The sequence below is a fragment of the Ruditapes philippinarum genome, unplaced genomic scaffold (assembly GCF_026571515.1).
Source record: "Ruditapes philippinarum isolate M1 unplaced genomic scaffold, ASM2657151v2 ctg7403_1_1_1_1, whole genome shotgun sequence".
Taxonomy (NCBI): domain Eukaryota; kingdom Metazoa; phylum Mollusca; class Bivalvia; order Venerida; family Veneridae; genus Ruditapes; species Ruditapes philippinarum.
Window position 1 is genome coordinate 3,856 of NW_026862424.1, and position 25,181 is coordinate 29,036.

The 25,181-nt window shown below is 32.9% G+C and overlaps 1 protein-coding gene across 2 annotated transcripts; it reads left to right on the forward strand.

Moving 5' to 3' along the window:
• The first annotated feature begins 329 nt into the window (after window positions 1–329).
• Window positions 330–10,728, forward strand: LOC132719037 (latent-transforming growth factor beta-binding protein 4-like). Of its 2 annotated transcripts, XM_060702774.1 has the most exons (12): window positions 330–434; window positions 2,160–2,225; window positions 2,506–2,578; window positions 3,457–3,552; window positions 4,180–4,302; window positions 5,145–5,270; window positions 5,949–6,074; window positions 6,737–6,862; window positions 7,525–7,650; window positions 9,089–9,214; window positions 9,758–9,886; window positions 10,376–10,728. In XM_060702774.1, exons 1-12 carry the CDS (start codon window positions 405–407, stop codon window positions 10,468–10,470), a joined length of 1,242 nt encoding a protein of 413 aa, XP_060558757.1. In that variant the 5' UTR covers window positions 330–404; the 3' UTR covers window positions 10,471–10,728. The 2 variants fall into 2 exon arrangements, with proteins under 2 accessions (XP_060558757.1, XP_060558758.1); XM_060702775.1 differs by lacking the exon at window positions 7,525–7,650.
• Window positions 10,729–25,181: the final 14,453 nt, after the last annotated feature.

The following is a 25,181-nucleotide window of genomic DNA, read 5'->3' on the forward strand; positions in this document are numbered from 1 at the left end:
TGTCTTTGTAGAAGTACTTTGTTCCATATATTGTGCGGGCAATGTTGTGGTTTTGTCATAGCGAAGCTTGTTCAAAACATTTACTTTTAAAAAAGAATTGGTGTTGTTCATACGAATCAAAAGCTCATTTTTTGCCCGAAAGTTTTCTAAGATTCTTTAAGATTGCTTAAGCTTGAAAACTCAGGAGAGCAACACATAACTTATAAAATCGCCCCCTTGTAATGACATAGAAATTATATGTCAGGTAACAGGTGTACGGGTCAAACATATGTGCGTATATAATTAAAAAAATAATGTGTGGGTTTTACATTTATCTATATAAGGCCTTTTTGAAACGGGATAATTACAGTGTTTCTTCAAGTTTGTTGCTTCTACAACTTGTGTGTGAACATTTTATTTCTAACATGGCAGGGAAACTTATTCTCCAGAAAGTGGTGAGTTGAAAATTTTAATATATTTATTGCATTTCTTTCAATCTTTGTGATAATTAATGTGTTTCTTTTTCTTTTGAATTATTTTTAAATATCTCTTATTCATGCAAACGTATTAAGTGGAAAGAACTGTTACACATTAGATATAATTCTTTTGTATCATAGTTTCGGGACTTTTCTGTTGAAAATTGTCAGAGTTAAATCGTATACATATACATATACATGCACAGTGCGTTAACTGGAGTGTAGATATTAGTTGCCCGCACTCCAGAGCATGCCCATTGATTTATTTATTTCTGGGATTTACTTATTGTGACGACAGAGAATGGGATAGCGACAGAAATATCATATTCAGATGCTCGTTATTTTTTTTATTTTCATTTTTTTGGGGGGGGGGGGGGGGGTGGCAGGGTGTCATTTTGTGACAACAGGGAACGTGTTTTTTTTTGCCTATGATACAAAAAGAGAAAGAACATCAAAACACTCGGCAATCTGAATTATACTCGGGGCTACGTCCCCTCGTACAAATCAGATAGACACATGCTTCGATGTCCTTCCTCTCACTTATTATCCTCTCAATCTCTCATATTTTTACGGGTTTTATGATAGAAGTTATAGAAGTTCGAAGTTATAAAAGTTATTCTGATATCGTATTTAAAGAAATAAAAGAATTAATATCTTTGAATTTTTAAACCTGAGAATTGGTGCAAAATTTTCAAAATCAAGGCATTTTAAGTACATTATCAACATATGTAGCTCATTCATAAATAGTCACCTTTTAATGCACGTTTTTCTTCTTTATTTTTTTAAACTTAAAAAACGTTAAAAATCTATTTTATACAAATATATATCGTTTTCAAATGTCTCGGATGATAGGTAAAAATAACTGAACGCATTGTGTTGTGTGAAGGTTAAAAAAAAAAAAAAAAAAACATATGTCGTGTATCGGTTTTTACTATGCGTAGATAAGGGGTGTCGCGTTTTATTCTTTGTCGTTTTTTTTAGCCTAACACCAGTTAGAAAATCAAATAACCGGTAACCGAGGTTAGCTGAAAATTTTACACATTTTAGGCTGATTTTAAACATTTTTTTTTCTTTTATGTCAAGATATGAAGTTTTTTCCTTCTATTATTCCCCGATCTTTATATTCTGTGCGGTAAGGTCTAACGGACAACATTTACCACAAAATAGAATATGTAATAGTTTTTGAGTACAACAAAATACACACAAAATGTGCTATTTTTTATCTAAATACAAAAAAGTTAATGTTGAAAATCAAAGAATTCTTTAGTGCGGACGGTTTTAAATGTTTAACACGGTTATTTAAATAGAACGCCGTTTAAACGCTTAACATTTTTGCTAATCGTTACACACCTAGTGGTAGATGTAAAGATAAGTAAGTGTGTGAATCAATCAATATTAAATCGGAGATCGATATTTGATCGGAGATCGATATTAAACACTCAGCAGGACATTGGCACTTTGCCACATTTCAGAAGTTAGTTACAATTTCAGTGTCCTACCGGATGCACTGCATTGTCCTAGTCTGTCTTCGTGCCAAATTCACTCATTTAATATAAGTCACACAGGTGGTCATAGCCTACGTTTGTAATATATGCGAGTTTTTCAAAATAAAGGTAACATACCGTTTTCAATTTATTGTTTAAAACCTCATTTCACTGCTGCCGCTTGGATGTTGATGCCTGATAATTAACTTTTCTGTTGCAGATACTGATGATTGTAGTTTTTGGTTCGGCTAGAGCAACGCATAATTGCGATAAGAATTTTCCAGATGTATGATTTTTTATATACTTTTTTCGACTAAGTAAGACCAAAACAATTTTTAGTAAATCTTCTTATGTTTGAATTAAATCCAATTTCAACAAATTTGAGACGAATTTAGAAGTTATATAACAAATTTGATTGGTTCTTGAATAAAAGTGATCATAACACACAAGCATAGTTCTAGGTCTTTTTGTGCATTGTCTGTTCGAAGCAAATCATGGCTAACAAAAGTATATCATTTCCATACTTTAATATATGTATTAAATTCATAACTGCTTTTTTAAAACAGGATTGTCCGGCTGGCGAGTTTTGTGCTGCTCCCGGCAGTTCTTCCAATCCAAGTCAGTTCAAATGCTACACCTGTAAGTTCACTCATATTGTCACCATAATCCAGTAATGGGTTAACTAATCTATATAAAAATAGTTGTAAATCTGTTACTACGCTAAGGTGACTCTATGATATTTATTTTGTTTACTTTTGAATCAATTTCTGTTTTGGTCTTGCACAGATAATAAAAATCGTATATTCTTTCTTGATTTAATTTCTTCAAGTAACGTTTCTTAATATATGTATAGTTAAACCAAGTTATCGCTCTTTGTTATGACAGCCGATATAATGTTATATGCAGAGATAACAAACACCTTAAATTTACAAACCAACTTTTCATCCTGCAATTTAAATCTTTTTTGGAGTCATCCGTTAAAAAGTATGCACTCTTTTAAAGTCAAATACGCGTTAAACGAACTCCACTGAGGTCTAACCCTAAACCCTAAAATATAAAATTTGAATTTCTTACATAGAACAGCGTGGGCAAATAAAAAATAAAGATATACAAAAGATAATTCAAAAATATGCTAAAACATGAATTGAAATCCTATTTTGTGCTGTTCTTAGCCCGGTTTGAGTAAAAAGCGTTGCAAATTTGGGTCATTTTTCACAATAAGAAATTTTTCTGGAAAAATGGGGGGGCCCAAAAAACCCCGGGAATTTTTGATGCAGGCCAAATTGGGCTGACATACATAAACAAACAAAAAAACAAAAAAAATAAAAAAATACAAAAACATAAAAAAAAACATTTAATTTTTGGGAAATTTCCGTCATGTTCAAAAAAAACCTCATTGGAGTCTTTTTAATGCCGAACATTATTTTTTTTTTCGTAATGAAAGTACTCAAATTGCCTCTTCAGGTCAATAATGTTTTGTATTTATGTTTTAAAGAATCTTTTATTTATATCTCTAGGCCCATGCAGCCTGACGAGTCAGTGTAGGTTACAGGGTGGCAATGTCGTGTGTAACTGTACTGGGTCGGGATATACAGGATCAACATGCACCACTGGTAAGATACTACCTTTGAGCATGTCTATACACCTGTATGTCCGTTGGTTTGTCCGACTTTCTTGATTTTCATTTTCACTCTTATTATGTTATTTGCATTTTCAACAAACTACTAGTATACTGTGACTTTAACTTTTGCTAATACAACATGAGTATGAGATATGTTCATAACGTTTCAATCATCTAGTTTACACAATTTTAATTATTAACTCAATCCAAGCTTAATTGATTATTAATTTGCATACATAATGAATATACTACTTGCTTTCGAAATTTAAATTACTAACTCTTAACTTGCTTAAGACTAAAGGGATTAGCTTTTACATATCCTTGCAGTGGTTCTAAACTGTTGGCTAATAAACTTCGAATTCTCCCCTTAATTGACAATGGGCGATTCCAAATAAATGCGAACTGGGCAAATTTCCTAAGATAGCGCTAAAAGTGTTGCACATTCAAGTGCACGTCTGCATTGTGTTTCAGTGATACAATTACAAGTTATTGCAGATGTCCAGTTAGTTTCACCACATGAAATAACATGCTAATTCTATTCATTTCTGATGAAAATGAAATACTTCAAGTGTATTAGACACAATGAATATATTTTGTCTGTGCTTTTTACATGTATCAGATATAGACGAATGTGCAACTGGTGCGGACAATTGTGATGATAACGCCCAATGTACAAACACAAACGGAAGTTTCACGTGCGCCTGTAACGCAGGATACTCTGGTAATGGCGGTTCGTGCGTAGGTAAGTTATTATTGATGTTATTATAAACCCACAACACATTTCGGCCTTGACTAAATCACGCACGTAAAAGTCCGTGACTAGATGTATTATAAGACCGAAATGGACCTCTTTGATAATGTCTGTCAAAAACTTAGAATAATAAGTATAAATATTTATTTACCCTGACCTGCTGTAACAAAAAGTGGTTTGCCATTGCCACCAGTACCGGCCAGCAACCAGCCTGTATATCTGTTCAGTATTGCTATGGTTTTGATAATTATGTTAGTAGGCCATGTTTTGTATATTCACATTGAACTTCTTTAGTCAAGAAAAGAAAGGAATTATCGGATTTCAAGGAACAGAAATATTTCAAATTTCTTTACAAAAACGTGTTCTATGTTGATTATGTAAAAGTACTCAGAGACCTTTTCATAACTTTTCAGTATTCTCTCATACACATATTGCATTATTAACTCAGTCCTAGCTTTCGTTAGAAATAATTTACATATTGAATGAAGTACTTCTTGTAGTTGAACCATGAACTTGCTTGAAACGAAATGTATTAACCTTAACATTTCCTTGCAGTGGTTCAATACTATTGTCTCACTTACTTCTTAATTTTCCCGACAATTCAAAAAAAAAAATAAAAAAATGAGAGCTAGAAAAGTTCATCCAAGAAATTCGGCTGGTTTAAAGCTTTAACCGTTACGCGTGGAGTAAAACATATCCAAATATCAAGCGTCCGTGCATATTGTATTTCAGTGTTTTAATCAATTGTACATAAGGACTGCAAATTATTACAGAAAAATTTGAAGTTCCTCAGACACTGTGAAAATATCATTGATTTTTTTTACATGTATCAGATATCAACGAATGTACCACTGATACGGACAATTGTGATGAAAATAACGCCGTATGTACAAACACAGTCGGAAACTTCACGTGCGCCTGTAAAGCAGGATACTCTGGTAATGGCGTTTCGTGCGTAGGTAAGTAATTATTGATGTTATAAACTCACATCACATTTCGGCCTTGGCTACATGTAGTATAAAAAATTTATGGACCTTCAAGTTTTTATCATTATCAACCTAAACTGAAGATAGCAGGTACAAAAATATTTCAAATTTCTTTACAAAATCGTGTTCTGTGTGGATTATTCAAAAGTACTTTTTGACCTTTTCATAACTTTTCATAACTTTTCAGTAGACTCTCGTACACATTTTGCATCAATTTACGCAATCCTAGCTTTTGCTAAAAATAATTTGTATATTCATTGAAGTACTTCATGCATTTGAACAACGAACTTGCTTGAAACGGAACGGATTTACCTTTACATATCATTGCATATATATCATTGCAGTGGTTCTAAACTGTTGGATAATTATCTAAAATTGACAATAGACAATACCAAATTAATGGACACTAGGCAAGTTCTCGTAAGAAATCTAGGAAGTTTAGTACTTAAGCTGTTGCGCATTCAAGTGTACAATGTCATCTTCATTTTTATTCAGTTATATAATTGCTATAGTAATTGCAGAACTCACGTCGAGTTATTTTCACTACATGCAAAAACGTGTTTCTTTTATTCATTTCTGTTAAAAATAAAATACTCCAAGTGCATTAGACACAATGAATATATTTTTGTCTGTGCGTTTTACATGTATCAGATATAGACGAATGTACCACTGATGCGGACAATTGTGATGATAATAACGGCGTATGTACAAACACCGACGGAGGCTTCACGTGCGCCTGTAAAGCAGGATACTCTGGTAATGGCGAAATCTGTGAAGGTTAGTAATTATTGATGTTTAAATCTCATGGAGCGTTTTGGTCTAGGCTAAATGTAGTATTAAACATTTATGGACCTTCAAGTTTTTATCATTATCAACCTAAACTGAAGATAGCAGGTACAGAAATATTTCAAATTTCTTTACAAAAACGTGTATTGTGTGGATTATGTAAAAGTACTTTTTGACCTTTTCATTACTTTTCAGTATTCTCTCGTACACATTTTGCATTAATTAACGCAATCCTAACTTTTGCTAGAAATAAATTGCATATTCATTGAAGTACTTCATGCATTTGAACAACGAACTTGCTTGAAACGGAACGGATTGACCTTTACATATCATTGCATATATATCATTGCAGTGGTTCTAAACTGTTGGATAATTAACTAAAATTGACAATTGGCAATACCAAATTAATGGACACTAGGCAAGGTCTCGTAAGAAATCTAGGAAGTTTAGTGCTAAAGTTGTTGCACATTCAAGTGTACATCTTCATTTTTATACAGTAATATAATTGCTATAGCAATTGCAGAACTCACGTCGAGTGATTTTCACTACATGCAAAAACGTGTTTCTTTTATTCATTTCTGTTAGAAATAAAATACTCCAAGTGTATAAGACACTATGAATATATTTTCGTCTGTGCTTTTTACATGTATCAGATATCAACGAATGTACCCTTGGTACGGACAATTGTGATGAAAATAACGGCGAATGTACAAACACCGTCGGAAACTTCACGTGCGCCTGTAAAGCAGGATACTCTGGTGATGGCGTTTCGTGTGAAGGTAAGTAATTATTGATGTTTAAATCTCATGTAGCGTTTTGGTCTAGGCTAAATGTAGTATTAAACATTTATGGACCTTCAAGTTTTTATCATTATCAACCTAAACTGAAGATAGCAGGTACAGAAATATTTCAAATTTCTTAACAGAAACGTGTTCTGTGTGGATTATGTAAAAGTACTTTTAGACATTTTCATAACTTTTCAGTATTCTCTCGTACACATTTTGCATTAATTAACGCAATCCTAAATTTTGCTAGAAATAAATTGCATATTCATTGAAGTACTTCATGCATTTGAAAAACGAACTTGCTTGAAACGGAACGGATTGACCTTTACATATCATTGCATATATATCATTGCAGTGGTTCTAAACTGTTGGATAATTAACTAAAATTGACAATTGGCAATACCAAATTAATGGACACTAGGCAAGGTCTCGTAAGAAATCTAGGAAGTTTAGTGCTAAAGTTGTTGCACATTCAAGTGTACATCTTCATTTTTATACAGTAATATAATTGCTATAGTAATTGCAGAACTCACGTCGAGTGATTTTCACTACATGCAAAAACGTGTTTCTTTTATTAATTTCTGTTAAAAATAAAATACTCCAAGTGTATAAGACACTATGAATATATTTTCGTCTGTGCTTTTTACATGTATCAGATATCAACGAATGTACCACTGATGCGGACAATTGTGATGATAATAACGGCGTATGTACAAACACCGACGGAGGCTTCACGTGCGCCTGTAAAGCAGGATACTCTGGTAATGGCGAAATATGTGAAGGTAAGTAATTATTGATGTTTAAATCTCATGGAGCGTTTTGGTCTAGGCTAAATGTAGTATTAAATATTTATGGACCTTCAAGTTTTTATCATTATCAACCTAAACTGAAGATAGCAGGTACAGAAATATTTCAAATTTCTTAACAGAAACGTGTTCTGTGTGGATTATGTAAAAGTACTTTTAGACATTTTCATAACTTTTCAGTATTCTCTCGTACACATTTTGCATTAATTAACGCAATCCTAACTTTTGCTAGAAATAAATTGCATATTCATTGAAGTACTTCATGCATTTGAACAACGAACTTGCTTGAAACGGAACGGATTGACCTTTACATATCATTGCATATATATCATTGCAGTGGTTCTATACTGTTGGATAATTATCTAAAATTGACAATAGGCAATTCTAAATTAATGGACACTAGGCAAGTTCTCGTAAGAAATCCAGGAAGTTTAGTACTATAGCTGCTGCCAATTCAAATGCACATCTTCATTTTTATGGAGTTATATAATTGCCATAGTAATTGCAGAACTCACGTCGTATTATTTTCACTAAATGTATAAACGTGTTTCTTTTATTCATTTCTGTCAAAAATAAAATACACCAAGTGTATTAAACACTGAATATATTTTCGTCTGTGCTTTTTACATGAATCAGATATCGACGAATGTGCCACTAATACGGACAATTGTGATGCTAACGCCCAATGTACAAACACCGCCGGAGGCTTCACGTGCGCCTGTAACGCAGGATATTCTGGTAATGGCGTTTCGTGCGTAGGTAAGTAATTAATGATGTTTAAATCTCATGGAGCGTTTCGATCTTGGCTAAATGTAGTATTTAACATTTATGGACGTTCAAGTTTTTATCATTATCAACCTAAACTGAAGGTACAGAAATATTTCAAATTTCTTTACAGAAACGTGTTCTGTGTGGATTATGTAAAAGTACTTTTAGACCTTTTCATAACTTATCAGTATTCTCTCGTACACATTTTGCATTAATTAACGCAATCCTAACTTTTGCTAGAAATAAATTGCATATTCATTGAAGTACTTCATGCATTTGAACAACGAACTTGCTTGAAACGGAACGGATTGACCTTTACATGTCATTGCATATATATCATTGCAGTGGCTCTAAACTGTTGGATAATAAACTAAAATTGACAATTGGCAATACCAAATTAATGGACACTAGGCAAGGTCTCGTAAGAAATCTAGGAAGTTTAGTGCTAAAGCTGTTGCACATTCAAGTGTACATCTTCATTTTTATACAGTAATATAATTGCTATAGAAATTGCAGAACTCACGTCGAGTGATTTTCACTACATGCAAAAACGTGTTTCTTTTATTCATTTCTGTTAAAAATAAAATACTCCAAGTGTATAAGACACTATGAATATATTTTCGTCTGTGCTTTTTACATGTATCAGATATCAACGAATGTAACCTTGGTACGGACAATTGTGATGAAAATAACGGCGAATGTACAAACACCGTCGGAAACTTCACGTGCGCCTGTAAAGCAGGATACTCTGGTGATGGCGTTTCGTGTGAAGGTAAGTAATTATTGATGTTTAAATCTCATGGAGCGTTTCGGTCTTGACTACATCACATACTTAAAAGTCCATGACTAGATGTTGTTTAAAACATATATGGTCCTTTTTGATTATGTCCGTAAAAAGAATTTTGAATAATAAGTATAAATGATCTACTGTAACAAAACAGTGGTTAATCATTGCCAACAGTATACAGCCAGAAGCCAGCCTTTATATCCGTACAGTATTGTCATTCTTTATACCGTTGGTATGTCATTTATTTGTATTTCATAATTAACTTCTTTAGATATTTAATGAAAGTCTCAAATTTCAAATGAGTGCAAATGCATTTCACAAATCGGGTATGTTAAAATGTTCATAATTTTACCCCTAAATATCATATTGAAAATTAACTTGTGACAATATATTCTTTTTAAAAAATGTTATCTTATGGATTTCAACAAGTTATTGTAGAAAGCAGAGAAAAGAATAGTTCAAGTCTCTTTTAAGAAAAACTTTTTGTGTGGATCATAATTATGGAAATTTTATGTTTTACATTTGCAGACATCAACGAATGCGAAGCCTCACCCTCACCTTGTGACACTAATGCTTCATGCGAGAATAGCGTTGGAGGCTTCTCCTGTACATGTAACATTGGATATTCTGGGAATGGATCACCTGGCAACTGCGAAAGTAAGAAATAGTATATTACCTTTTTTATTGTCATAACAGTGTTTCCTAACATAAAATCTAAAGAGTTTTCAAATGAAACCTTAGATGAGGCGTATGCTTTATGCTATCCATTCAAAGTAAAAATGCGATTGCTAACAAGGTTCGATGTCACCAAATTAAGCTTAAACAACAGGTTTTTTTTCATTCCTCTTCTACAATAATTTCAAGACTAAATGTACACCTGGTAATGGACAATGCAACATCTACATACTCACGTCTTATGTAGTAAGGATATTTAATTATACACCACGTTTTAACCAATTCTGACATATCATCTTATATTTTACTAATTACGTTATAATAACTTTACATTACTATAATCATCAAGGGCGATCCCGCCTAAATTTGAATTCGCCTTAAATGTTTCTTGTTATCGTATTCTTACAACATGCAAATAAAAATCTACATAACTTACGGTATGAAAGTTAAAAGTAACTTTTTTCTCAACAGATATCAACGAATGCGAAACACTTTCCCAGCCCTGTCCAACTGGGTTCGACTGTAATGACGAAACGCCCGGGTTTTGCTGTAATCCATCTCAGTAACAGTACAACGCTCCGGACAGACGATTCAAGCCGAAATATCGACTGATAAAATATATGATAATGGACATGAACCCTGTTTTATTCTCTTTTTTCTTACATATACGTATATGACTACATTCAAATGCGCTTGCTTAACATCGATTTAAATTTCAATGTTGAAATAATGTTATATGTATGATGATGATCTTTCTTTCTATCTTTCATTTCTCTTTTCTATCAATTCTGACTTGGCATCCACAAATAAATTTCAAATCAATGCAGATGAGTTTATTGTATTTTATATGCATGTCTATGACATTGCCGATATTTTGTTGCGAATTCACAAAATTTTTATTCTATTTCACTCAGGTTTAAACTATGTGTAAAATTATGTTTTCTTTTGGTGATGCATTGTATATCTCGAACACATCTTCATTAAATCCATTTACCTACATGTACTCCGTATATTTTGAGCGGTCAATGACCGCAGATTTTAAATAAGTAAAAATAAATGCTCATCGACATGAGAATTCTATGGCTGCGTGATTTGGCTTCTCGTGCTATACTTACACTGATCCTATTTTGGTTCGAAACCGCGCAAGGACAACGAAATTCAAATTTCAATCACTTTATAATTAAGAGATGTGTCAAGCACACTTACTACATGTACTATAGAAAGGAAGTTCTAGCAAAAGGTATTTGTTGTACTTTTACCTTTACGAATTCGTCACGTGTGTCAACAAAGAGTACAGTTTCCTTCCTATGTGTGATATAAAAACATACGAACATTGCACAAACACGAACAATGGTGAAATTCCGAACCTCGTTTTTAGTAACCTCACAAAGTACCAACACAATTTTTGCATACATTTCACAAGGCATTGCTTGGTAAAGGAAGATGTACGTTTAGCCGACTTTATAATGAAAATGTAGACCTTATCTGAGCACAACTTGTCCGTAGATACGTACATCCGAACATGTTAAAGATTTTACAACTGAAATGTTTGAAAGGATCTTTCAGTACAGTACAAGTGATTAGGAGATCGGACATAAAAAATCAACTATTAGTTTAGACAATATGTTAGACATGACATTATAAGGTCATTAACTACTGTTCGCTACACTCGGAAGAAGTACAGGAATACATAATACTACTACTTATAATAATGAAACAACAAACTAATACACACACACACACACACACACACAAACACACGCACACACACGCACACACGCACACACACACACACGCGCGCGCGCACCAACACACACACACACACACACACACACACACACGCACACACACACACACTATAGGTCATCTTGCATCTCGGTAAACAGTAAATGGTTAAAAAAGGCAAAAGGACAAAAGCGGGAAATTATATACAAATGTGTGATTTCAAGTAGGATAAGCTGTTTGGTGATGCCGAGTAAGATTAGGGAGACCTCCTCGGCCCGCAATGTTTCCCGATTCGTTGGTCCAAATCATTATGTATTTCCCACCGTCATCAATTTATCATTATTCATTTTATCCTTTCATGCATGTTCATAATTTCATTCGTATTTTTCACATTCGAGTTGCATGACAATCTCCACGCAGTGATCTCCCCTTAATTTGTCGCAGTCTGTCAAGGCGCTTTACTGCTTTATGGAGCGCCTTTCTTGTATTTTGACGGTAATCTGGTCTAAGCGGTAACAATCAGCTCCAACCTCGCGACGGGATTGTTAAACATTGTTAAATATTTGCCTGAAATATTTGGACTTTTCATTAGTCAGTGCATATTCTGTATAAGTTTTTTTTTAATCTCAGTTTAAACTTGCCAGTGTGTGTGTGTGTGGGGGGGGGGGGTGTAGTCAACTGCCGGCCTTGAGTTTCCGTACCCAATGATTTCCCAGGCCAAGTCTTGGGACAAGACTTCTCGGAGGGGAAAATAATGAAAAGACGTTGGTAGAATGTCATAATACTGATAATGAGCATAATTTATGCAAAACTAAGTTAGTGAATTAACATATGTTTTCCATATATAAGGACACAAACCACTCTTGGTTGTGAGCTAGCCGTTCACCGACAAAGTTTGTGTGTCTAAAAACGTTACAATAACAACAAGCTTCAGTACGATCAGTCATATCAGATATTTAATTACAACCCGTTCCTATCTCATCAGACATACTATGCGCTGGCTATACCATATGTCCCAGGCTATCGACCTTTGTTTGGTCGTAAAGCCGCTACGGAGGACTTCTTAAGCTGGCTGTCTTCGTAGAAACAAAATTTTTCGCATTGTAGAACAAAGAAAGACAATTGTGTGATCTAGTTCGAGCGACGTGCACATCGAGAAGGAATGTCGGAGTAAAATAACATACATTGTCTAAGTACATGGTTTTATATACTAACTTCATGCTTGTCTATTGTTATACATACATAGTGTCAGAATGGTTTTTAGAAGACAGGCAGAAAAAGATCGTGATAAAATTTGCAAAATTAATTTCCGTTTATATTAAGATTTTCAAGATGATTTTTAAGAGCAACACAAATGTTTAAAAAAGATCCATTCATATATTAAGTGTGGTAAAATTTGACAATGGACTTCTTGTTGTTTTAAGTGATGTTAATTGAAATCCATTTCTTGCTTATATCTAGATACTTTTCATAATTACCATTTATGTCCTTATTTTTGTTTTCGATCGTATTAAAAATATATGATATAGACTTCGTTTATATTCAGTATTTGTGCGTTATTTTCAAAACATATTTATAAATCAGAATGAAATATTTGATGGCCGCATTTTTATGTGTTTTCTTTATGCGTATAGGGATAAGGCCCTCATGTGAGTAACACTCAGTTTAGTTGATTATTCAAAAATAATGTGATTATTTACCTAAAAAAAGAAGATTTTAGTACACGTGTATTAAATATCAGTTGGAATAAGTTAATTCCTAGATCAGGGGCCTGTAGGTATTAGGTGTCAAATGCCTAATAAAAGTATATACGTATTTACCTTTAAAAAATCGTAAATTAATTACATGTATTCTTTTGTGTTTTTTCTTATTTTTTTTGTGTCTTAAGGGTCTTTAAGTGAGGTTATATATTGTAACTAGAATAAAAACATGTTCATGATAAACAATAATTGTATGAAAAAACAAATAATATCTATCTTCTTACAGGTTTTGCCATGATTTAAGTATATGTGCATGTACATGTAAGGCTAACTTAACTTTAACAAATTATTTTCCATTTTTTGTACGAGTTTTGACATATATGTGTATATATTTTGTTTACGAGGTGTGTTCAAATATGAATGAAACTAGGCCAATATCTCGCTTTTAACCACGTTTGTGCAAAACGTTTGAAGGCTAACTAAAATGTTGTTTGCGTCCTTATATATGAAAAACATTCCCTTATGTTATTTCACCAACTTAAGTTTTTGCATTGTTACATAATAACAGTTTTATATAATTTGAAATATTTTGGTAACAGCAAGAGTTACCTCTATATATTCTTCTTTCTTGAAAATTGGTTCCGCCTATTAATTTTCGTCTATTTCCGTGATACTTCCATATATGGAAGTTGCAAAATCGTTTACTACGGAATATTACAAATGTTAATCGCATTAGAATGTAAAAGGAAAGTGTGGCGTTATGTCAACATAAGAGTGTCAGATGCACAGCATGAAACGTGTTGTGTACGTTCTATCGTTTACATTTCTACGTGTCGCAAATTTGAAGTTATACATTTCTAAATACAGTTTGCAATTTATCTAAGTTGCATGTTTACAGCTTCCATTTTATCAACCTTAAACTTTCGTTTAATTAACATCGTTTTGCAGAAGAAAATGAAAACCCCCATTCTTTCCAATTTATAAATGGCTCAGTACTATAGAAAATGAAAACCCCCATTCTTTCCATAAGTGGCTCAGAAATATTTAAAAAAAATCTGGCTATTGTCTTTGAACAATGTATATCTGACAATTGACAAGTAACTCATTCGTTATACTCAGTAACTTAATTCTTTACTAACGACCTATTTCCGAGCCGTTTAGATCACTCTCTTAGTAATTACGTGTATTCCTACTTTAAGAACAAAAGCAATGATAATAAAACAGCACCAACAACATCAAACAACAACAACAACAACAGCAGCAGCAGCAGCAGCAGCAATAACAGCAACAACAGCAATAATAATAATGAAAATAAATAATGTTGATGATGATGGTTGTGGTGTTGGTGGTGTTGGTGGTGCTGGTGGTGTTGATGGTGTTGATGGTGGTGGTGGTGGTGTTGATGATGGTGGTGGTGATGGTGGTGTTGATAGTGGTGGTAATGGTGGTGGTGTTGATGGTTGTGGTGGTGTTGATGGTGGTGGTGTTGATGATGGTGTTGATGGTGGTGGTGTTGGTGCTGGTGGTGGTGTTGATGGTGGTGGTGTTGATGATGGTGTTGGTGTTGGTGGTGTTGATGATGATGGTGGTGGTGTTCTTTGCATTTTAATTGAATTATATCACATGCAAACATGACATCTATAAACATCATGTACCATCATGATATGTGTTGAAGGTGTTGAATAGTTGTAAATGTGATAAAGTTTTTGGATATGGTTAGATTTTTCAATTCCTTTGATACATTAAACAATACAATACAATACTTTACAATTATTGTCTAGTGTGCCATTGAATATGATATGATATTCACCGGCAGATGACATATTGACCGAGGCGATACCCGAGGTCAATATGACTTTCTGCCGGTGAATAACACATCATATTCAATGGCACACTAGTCAATAATTGTTTTATTATATGAATAGGCTATAAGAATTTAAAAAAATCACAGAACGTACGACCTTATACATGTACAACTTGTGCCTGTTTCGATGAAGCGCGGGAAAAAAGACGCACGTGTAAGGCGTGCAACATAACAGGAACGCTGCGCATACAAAAGTAATTCAAGTTTATACTCATCATTGCGGTGTAACTTTTAACTTTAAAAGTAAAGTCATGATATTTAATCGAGAAATATACCGTAAAGAACAAAACGCAACAATTACTTTTTAAATAAGCATAAATCTTCATTTGAGTATCATATTTTATGATATAAAACCATAAACAATTTTGAGTTAAAGGATCTTTTAATATCAACTTTACTCTTGTATCAATTCCTTCAAATCATAAAATGAAAAGAAATCTTGGTAAAATTCTTGTAACTTTATTGATTACGCATATAAATTGAGGTAAATAATAATTTTCTCAAAATCAACCTGATATTTTAGTACAGAATTTATATCTTATATGCCGTTTTCAAAAAAATTGGTATTGCTTTTAATTTGTAGGCCGTTGCAAGACTGTAGTCGAATTAATTTAGTGGTGTTTCATAAAGAATTTCTATTCATGTAGACCCTCATTTAATGTTTATCTTATATGAACATTATATTAAAATTCAGATTTAATGGAATTTGGGACCATAAAGTTCGAACCAGAAACTGTAATGGAATGCCAGACAGCACGCCTAATGTACACACCAAACAAGGGCGGCAAAGAACGCAAATGGGTCAGAGAACATATGGATAGAGAAGAAGCAATTTATAATCACAAGAATACAAGATTATGATGCAAGTAAATACTTTGAATCAAAACAGGGTGACAAGTTCATCTTATTCATATCAGCGATTCTTTCAACAGACAGTGGGGGATATTTGGTATTTAATGGTGAAAGATACATCGTTCGTTCACGTCTAACCGTAATTGGAAACTCATCTGAAGGAGGTATTAGTTGAATCAATTATTACATTTTCATTAAAACAGAGTGAAATTGTTGCCACGTCACAAATTACATCACTCCATTTTGTGTAAGAGAGGATAGGGTTATGAAAACACTTTTAAGCGAATATTAAGATTTCGCAATATGTCATTTCACATGTATTGTTTGAGGGGGCATTAAATTGTGATAGGGTCATCACCGTAAGCTAGTTTGACATTGAATTAACGAATGGTTTCATTTCTATGCTTTTGAACTATTGCCATCACAATTTTCTTTTGTGATATGTAAACGATTCCGATTGGTAGTTTAAATTTAACATGACATGAATATGAAGAGGTAACTTCACATGAACTGAAAGACAACACATCCGGTACGACACATTGAAGAGTATTTAGCTAGCATATCCACTGCACAACCTGGAGATGTGTACAATATTTTCAATTTGTATTCAACCGTTTTAAATGCTCCCTTTTTACCTCTTTTATAACTCTTTATAATATTTTGTAAGACGATTCTTTTTAACCGACTTCCCTGTTCATAGGCTTTGCCTAATTTCATATTAATTTTCGTTTAATTTTGTCATCTTTTTTTTAATAAGGTTGCATTGATAAATGTGGCGAACTTTGGGTCACAAAATCGACCACCCAGTTGCATTTCAATTCTTTGTTGCCTCCGGCAAAAACGTGACCTGGGAAAAGAAATTAGTTTTATCCTTTATTCAACTGGTAGATGGGAACTATGAGATAGCAGAGACTGAAGAGAAACGGATTCATACCATCGATATTTCAAAGACAGAATTAAACGATATAGGCGAATACAGAGTAAATTGCGGTACCAAAGTGTCGCATTCAGTATATTTGAATATTGGTTACTTTGTAATGTTGCTATAACATTATTCTTAAGATAAATTGTTAAAGTGAATTTTTTATAACCCCCCCCCCCTCCTAAGGAAAATGAATAAATACATCAAAGATCAGGTTCAGATTTAATGGGCCAAACGTAGACCATAGGTCAGCCATATTAAAAACACTATGTCATCATTTGAATCAAGGAAAATGGTGTTATACTCAAGTTTTTACATGTTTTGGTTAAAATTACTTAATGTTGTATTGCCCAATTTGAAATATTTAAACTATCCTTACTTTTGTAACTCAAAAGTATTTTTTCGACAATCATGAACGTTTAGAAATTGATGATTGTTTCAGACATATACATGCAAATAAATACTTTTGGGACATTTTTGCATGTAAATTGTTATTCTGTTTTATATTTAATTGCAAAACTGGCATACATAATAGTTCCTTTGTAAACTATGCTGTAAGATTATTTTCCCCTACCGATGAAACATTATTGTAAATATCTTGTGTCATAATTGTATTTACCAATATAATGAACAATAATGATATTCACATATATATGTAGTTAATGATTTAAATATTTCAATTCTACCAGTACCAAAATTTTCCAACGTTGAAAGCAAGTCTTATTGCATACCTGAATGATGTATATTGGCCTCTCTAAATGAAGCCGCAATGGTAGAATGTTCCGTTAAAGGTGCTCGAACACCAGTTGAAGTTAACATGCCGAAGAATGACCAGATGCTTACGAATGCAATACATACTCATAATGAAATATTTAATGTGACCTATACTTATGTAAATTACAGATTTGTGGCAACTAGATCAGATATTGACAGCACATTTAATTGTATGGTAAAAAAAACCATGGTCTGTCAGAATTTTCAATGAAATCTGTAATGGTGTATGTTTCATGTATGTAATAAATAAATTCGTAATTTTTTTTTATATAATTAGTGTATCGGTTATTACATTATTGACATCTCATTTTCATAAACGTACAAAAACATCTTCAGCTCTGTCAGTATCAACAAAAACTTCTGCAAAGCTGTATATGACACTACATGCGGATGCATATGAATACATTAGATCTTTAGTCAATAGTTTTTTTGAGAAATTGACCGAGAATCTGATTTGAATAATATGTCAAAAATCAGTTATTGATTCATTAAAAGATAAAAATATGGAGACAAAGTGATCCCTCGGAAGCATTAATCACAACAAAATTACAAGAGAATTGCAGACTCGGTTTGATTGAGTCTGTACATGAGGGATAATGAATATGTGCAACATCCCTCACGCCCCCTAGCACCGGCTTGAACGGTACTCAATTCAAGATAAAGACAATAATGATTCCCGATGCAACCAGTAAATGTTAGCCTTTTCTGATAAACGAAACAATTAAAACAATATGCTTGTACAAAATAATTTAATTACGCTAGCACTCACAAGTGTATCTTTGTCCTACGAACTCCTATACCAGGTTAATACATGATTGTAAAATAGCTTGTTTCTCTACCATTTTTATATGCATAACATTTTATTGGTCCAATAAAATTGTTATCATTGTAATGTAACAGTCAATCAAGCTATATTATACATTAAATTAAAATTCACATATTAGTTATACTGAGATATTATGTGTACTTTAATATTTCAGTTACCCCAGAAAAGATTGAAATCAGTTTAAACGAGATAATGAAAGAAACATAAGTTGAAGTTCAATGTATTGCAATTAATGGCAGACCACCGCTGAACTCGAATGTTTATATATATGGTCAAGAAGAATCTGGCACGGCGAAGAAAATTAATTAAAAAAGGGGGCGAGAATTTGTATACTATAACCACATCGATCACTAAAATTTTCACCGGCTTCATAATCAGGTTAATAAAATATTGAATTGAATTCAAAATTGATATACCTGAATTTTCTTTCATTCTCTTTCTTTATCCCTAATTTGTTTGTTTATATACGTGCGTATTAATCACCTGACTACATAAATTTTAAACAAATTGCATGAAAAATATTAGATTCCGGTCTATACATTTTCTCTTTTTCTAGGATGTAGATTGTTTTAAACAAATTATTTCCCGAGAGGTCACACAAAATTTTTGATTTTTTTTTCTTACTTCGCCCATATCAGCCATTACAGTACAGATTTCTCTACGCAGTATCTGAATTTTTAGAGTGTTCGCAGTATCTATGTGTCGATTTTCTGTAAATAGTGCGTTCAAGTCATGTTTCGTATAAAGGAAAACGGACGAAGATGTAAAGATACATTTTTGAAATAGATTCTACAATAAACCTACTTCCAGTCGTCTGAAACATAAAGTTTAATCGACAATTGCTTTAACATTTCAACGCCGGATGTACGTAGTATCCAGAATCAAAATCGCATTCAACGCGAAATACTGACGAGAAATTTGGAATACAAAAACTAGAAGTAAGGGCACCTTCTTTGCAAAAGAAATTGAAATCAAATCTATTCTGATTGTTTTACATGACTCTGTTTTGTTCAAAATACCGAATGATAAAGTGTTCAATTTGGGGATGAGCGCGCATCGTATGACCCCCTTGATATATGTATAAACATTGCAGTAACTTTAGATCAGTTGGCACGAAATGCATGTACACTGTACTACGCAGGTCAGTAATTCATTATTACCAGTTTAACTATATATTTTTAATGGATAGACAATAGAACAAACTAACTCTTGTATGACACTATACGTATGTTGTAATATTTAAAAAACAGACAATTTGTGACACTCGAACTTGTGACAAGATATTTGAACGCAAGTAATCACGATTACTTTACCATGTATACCACCCTGACGTTTAATATTTAGGTTCAAACTTAGTGTTATTTTTGACTATGTAAGACCTGTTTAAACGCTTTCAGTCAACGGTTGTTCGACTATTGTGTACACATTAAATGAAACTCTCTCACATGATCATAGACAAACAGTACGTCGCTACTTTCGAGCTGTTTAAATCATTTTATGTTTGTTTTATTTGTATTATTCATATAAAACGTCTATTACATGATACTTGATATTTTTTTATTTTCGATTTACCTGAGGTATTTTTCAAAGTGTCAGTGTCATATAAAATTGAAAGGAATCAGACAAATATGATTGTGGTATATTTTATAAGGAAATTTTTGAAGGTACATGTCTTTATGAGCGTTTTGCACGGATTTTTCGATATTTTCATGGTTATGAAATCTCGTTGCTAACAGTACATGGGTGCACAAGGTGAAAGTGATATATTTAGATTAAAATATAAAGTTATTATCAAAATACCCTAAAATATATTATTGACCCCTATTTTATTTTGTTTAGTGTATTAAAATTCAGATTTAATGGAATTTGGGACCATAAAGTTCGAACCAGAAACTGTAATGAAATGCCAGACAGCACGCCTAATTAACACACCAAACCAGGGCGGCAAAGAACGCGAATGGGTCAGAGAACATATGGATAGAGTAGAGGCAATTTATACTAGTAATCACAAGAGAATACAAGATTATGATGCAAGTAAATACTTTGAATCAAAACAGGGTGCCCAAGTTCTCTTTTTCATTCCCCCAGCGATTTTTTTCCCAACGGGAACAGGGGGATTTTTGTTTTTAAAGGGTAAAAGATCCCTGTTCGTTCACGCAAAACCCGAATTTGGGGAACTCATCTGAAGGAGGTAATTATTTGAATCAATTATTAAAAATTTCATTAAAACAGATTAAAATTTTGTTCCCAACCGTCCCCCAAATTTAAACATCACTCCATTTGTGTAAAGAGGATGGGTTAAAAAACCTTTTAACAAATTTTAAGTTTTTCGAAATTTGGTCATTTAAACTTTAAATTTTTTTGGGGGCCCATTTTTGATAGGGTTTTTCACACTTCCGAAAGGGTTTGGGTTCGACTTTGGGGATTAACAAAAGGGTTTTCATTCCTCAGTTTTTGAACTTTTTGCCATCAAAAAATTTTCCCTTTTGTGAATATTTTTAACGATTCCCGTAAGGTAAACAGATTGGTAGTTTAAATTAAACATGACATGAATATGAAGAATCCCTTCACATGAACTGAAAGACAACACATCCGGTACGAAACATTGAAGAGTATTTATCTAGCATATCCACTGCACAACCTGGAGATGTGTAAAATATTTTCAATTCGTATTCAACCGTTTTAAATGCTCCCTTTCTACCTCTTTTATAATATTTTGTAAGACGATTATTTTTAACCGACTTCCGTGTTCATAGGCTTTGCCTAATTTCATATTAATTTTCGTTTAATTTTGTCATCATTTTTTATAAAGGTTGCATTGATAAATGTGGCGAACTTTGGGTCACAAAATCGACCATCACAGACGGAGACCCAGTTGCATTTCAATTCTTTGTTGCCTCCGGCAAAAAACGTAACCTGGGAAAAGAAACTAGTTTCATCCTTTAATCAACTTGTAGATTGGAACTATGAGATAGCAGAGACTGAAGAGAAACGGATTCATACCGACAGAATTAAACGATAGAGGCGAATACAGAGTAAATTGCGGTAACACAATGTCGAATTCAGTATATTTGAATATTGGTAACTTTGTTATGTTGCTATAACATTATTCTTAAGATAAATTGTTAAATTGATTTTTTTATACCCCCTCCTAAGGAAAATGAATAAATACATCAAAAGATCAGATTCAGATTTAATGGGCCAGACGTAGGCCATAGGTCAGCTATTCTGAAAACACTATGTCATCTGGTGTTATACTCAAGTTTTTTACATGTTTTGGTTAAAATTACTTAATGTTGTATTGCCCAATTTGAAATATTTAAACTATCCTTACTTTTGTAACTCAAAAGTATTTTTTCGACAATCAGGAACGTTTAGAAATTGATGATTGTTTCAGACATATACATGCATATAAATACTATTGGGACATTTTTGCAGAAATTTGTAAATTGTTGTTCTGTTTTATATTTAATTGCAAAACTGACATACATAATAGTTCCTTTGTAAGTTATGCTGTAAGATTATTTTACCCTACGATTTAACATTATTCAATATATTGTTATTGTAAACATTTTCTGTCATAATTGTATTTACCAATATAATGAACAATAATGATATTCACATATATATGAAAAAAGTTAATGATCTAATAAATTTCAGTTCTACCAAGTACATAAATTTTCCAAAGTTGAAAGAATCTTATTGCGACCTGAAATTGCCTATATTGGCCACTCTAAATGAAGCCATAATGGGTAAAATGTTCCGTTAAAAGGTGCTCGAACACCAGTTGAAGTCAGAACAATGCCTAAGAAATGACCAGAGATGCCCTTAACGAATCAATACATACTCATAAAGACAAATTTAACGTGAAACCTATACTTGTATTTAAATATCAGTTTTGGAATAAGTAAATTACTAAGATCAGGGAATCTGTAGGTTTTAGGGCAAATGCCTAATAAAAGGTATTTACTATTTAAAAATTACAGTTTTGGGTGAACAACCAGTAGATCAGAATATTGACAGCCAACATTTTTAAATGTATGGTAAAAAGTCAAGGTCGGTCATAATTTTCAATGAAATCTGTAATGGTTTGTGTTTCCTGTATGTAATAAATAAATTCGTAAAATGGTTTATATAATTAGTGTATCGGTTATTACACTATTGACATCTCATTTGCATAAACGTACAAAAACATCTTCAGCTCTGTCAGTATCAACAAAAACTTCTGCAAAGCTGTATATGACACTACATGCGGATGCATATGAATGCATTAGATCTCTAGTCAATAGTTTTTTTGAGAAATTGACCGAGAATCTGATTTGAATAATAAGTCAAAAATCAGTGTTTGATTCATTAAACGATAAAAATATGGAGACAAAGTGATCCCTCGGAAGCATTAATCACAACAAAATTACAAGAGAATTGCAGACTCGGTTTGATTGAGTCTGTGAATGAGGGATAATAAATATGTGCAACATCCCTCACGCCCCCTAGCACCGGCTTGAGCGGTATGCAATTCAAGATAAAGACAATAATGATTCCCGATGCAACCAGTAAATGTTAGCCTTTTCTGATAAACGAAACAATTAAAACAATATGCTTGTACAAAATAATTTGATTACGCTAGCACTCACAAGTGTATCTTTGTCCTACGAACTCCTATACCAGGTTAATATATGATTGTAAAATAGCTTGTTTCTCTACCATTTTTATATGCATAACATTTCATTGGTCCAATAAAATTGTTATCATTGTAATGTAACAGTTAATCAAGTTATACTAAACATTAAATGAGCCGTGTCACGACAAAACCAACATAGTGCGTTTGCGACCAGCATGGATCCAGACCAGCCTACGCATCCGCGCAGTCTGGTCAGGATCCATGCTGTTCGCTATCAGTTTCTCTACTAGTTAAAAGGTTTAAAATCGAACAGCATGGATCCTGATCAGACTGCGCGGATGCGCAGGCTGGTCTGGATCTATGCTGGTCGCAAACTCATTATGTTGGTTTTGTTAAAATTCACATATTAGTTATACTGAGATATTATGTGTACTTTAATATTTCAGTTACCCCAGAAAAGATTGAAATCAGTTTAAACGAGATAATAAAAGAAACATAAGTTGAAGTTCAATGTATTGCAATTAATGGCAGACCACCACTGAACTCGAATGTTTATATAGATGGTCAAAAAGAATCTGACACGGCGAAGAAAATTAATCAAAAGAGGGGCTGAGAATTCTATTCTATAACCACATCGATAACTAAAATTTTTACCGGGTTCATAATCAGGTTAATAAAATATTGAATTGAATTAAAAATTGATATACCTGAATTTTCTTTCATTCTTTTCTTAATCCCCAATTTGCTTGTTAATATACTTGCGTCCAGAAAACTGACGTTTTATTAACGTATTTTGTGATAATCATCTAACTACATAAATTTTAAACAAATTGCATGAAAAATATTAGATTCCGGTCTATACATTTTCTCTTTTTCTAGGATGTAGATTTTTTTAACAATTATTTCCGAGAGGTCACACAAAATTTGATTCTTTTTCTTTCTTCGCTTTATACAGCCATACAGTACAGACTTTCTCGGAGAAAGTGTACGCAGTATCTTAATTTTTTAGAGTGTACGCAGTATCCTATGTCGATTTTCTGTAAATAGTACGTTTCAAGTCATGTTTCGTACAAAGGAAAACGGACGAAGATGTAAAGATACATTTTTGAAATAGATTCTACAATAAACCTACTTCCAGTCGTCTGAAACATTAAGTTTAATCGACAATTTCTATAACATTTCAACGCCGGATGTACGTAGTATCCAGAATCAAAATCGCATTCAACGCGAAATACTGACGAGAAGAGAAGAGTTGTGTCAATGCATTTGGAATACAAAAACTAGAAGTAAGGGCATCTTCTTTGCAAAAGAAATTGAAATCAAATCTATTCTGATTATTTTACATGACTCTGTTTTCTTCAAAATATCGAATGATAAAGTGTTCGCGGTTTCAGAAATTTGGGGATGAGCGCGCATCGTATGACCCCCTTGATATATGTATAAACATTACAGTAACTTTAAATCAGTTGGCACGAAATGCATGTACACTGTACTATGCAGGACAGTAATTCATTATTACCAGTTTAGATATATATTTTTAACAGATAGACAATATAACAAACTTACTCATGTATGACACTATATGTCTGTTGTAATATTTAAAAAAAAACAGACAATTTGTGAAACTCGAACTTGTGACAAAATATTTGAACGCAAGGAATCATGATTACTTTACCAAGTACACCACCCTGACAGTTTAATATTTAGGTTCAAACTTATTTGTTATTTTGAGTATGTAAGATCTGTTTAAACGCTTTCAGTCGACGGTTGTTCGTCTACTGTGTACACATTAAATGAAAATCTCTCACATGATCATAGACAAACAGAACGTCGCTATTTTCGGGCTGTTTAAATCATTTTATGTCAACATTTCAATTTGTTGTATCTTTGCCTGAAGAAGTTTTCTCTGTTTGATAATTTTCAAGAATAACAACTACACTTTGAAATTGAAATGGCCATTTAATAATAAATAACGGAAAAACATATAATACAA

What these genes read in the sequence shown, in the direction of transcription:
- LOC132719037 (XM_060702774.1), top strand. Translation starts at nt 405, where the DNA reads ATGGCAGGGAAACTTATTCTCCAGAAAGTG. An exon ending in GCGATAAGAATTTTCCAGAT is followed by an intron (nt 2,226 to 2,505) that starts GTATGATTTTTT and finishes TTTTTAAAACAG; the next exon opens with GATTGTCCGGCTGGCGAGTT. An exon ending in TCAGTTCAAATGCTACACCT is followed by an intron (nt 2,579 to 3,456) that starts GTAAGTTCACTC and finishes TTATATCTCTAG; the next exon opens with GCCCATGCAGCCTGACGAGT.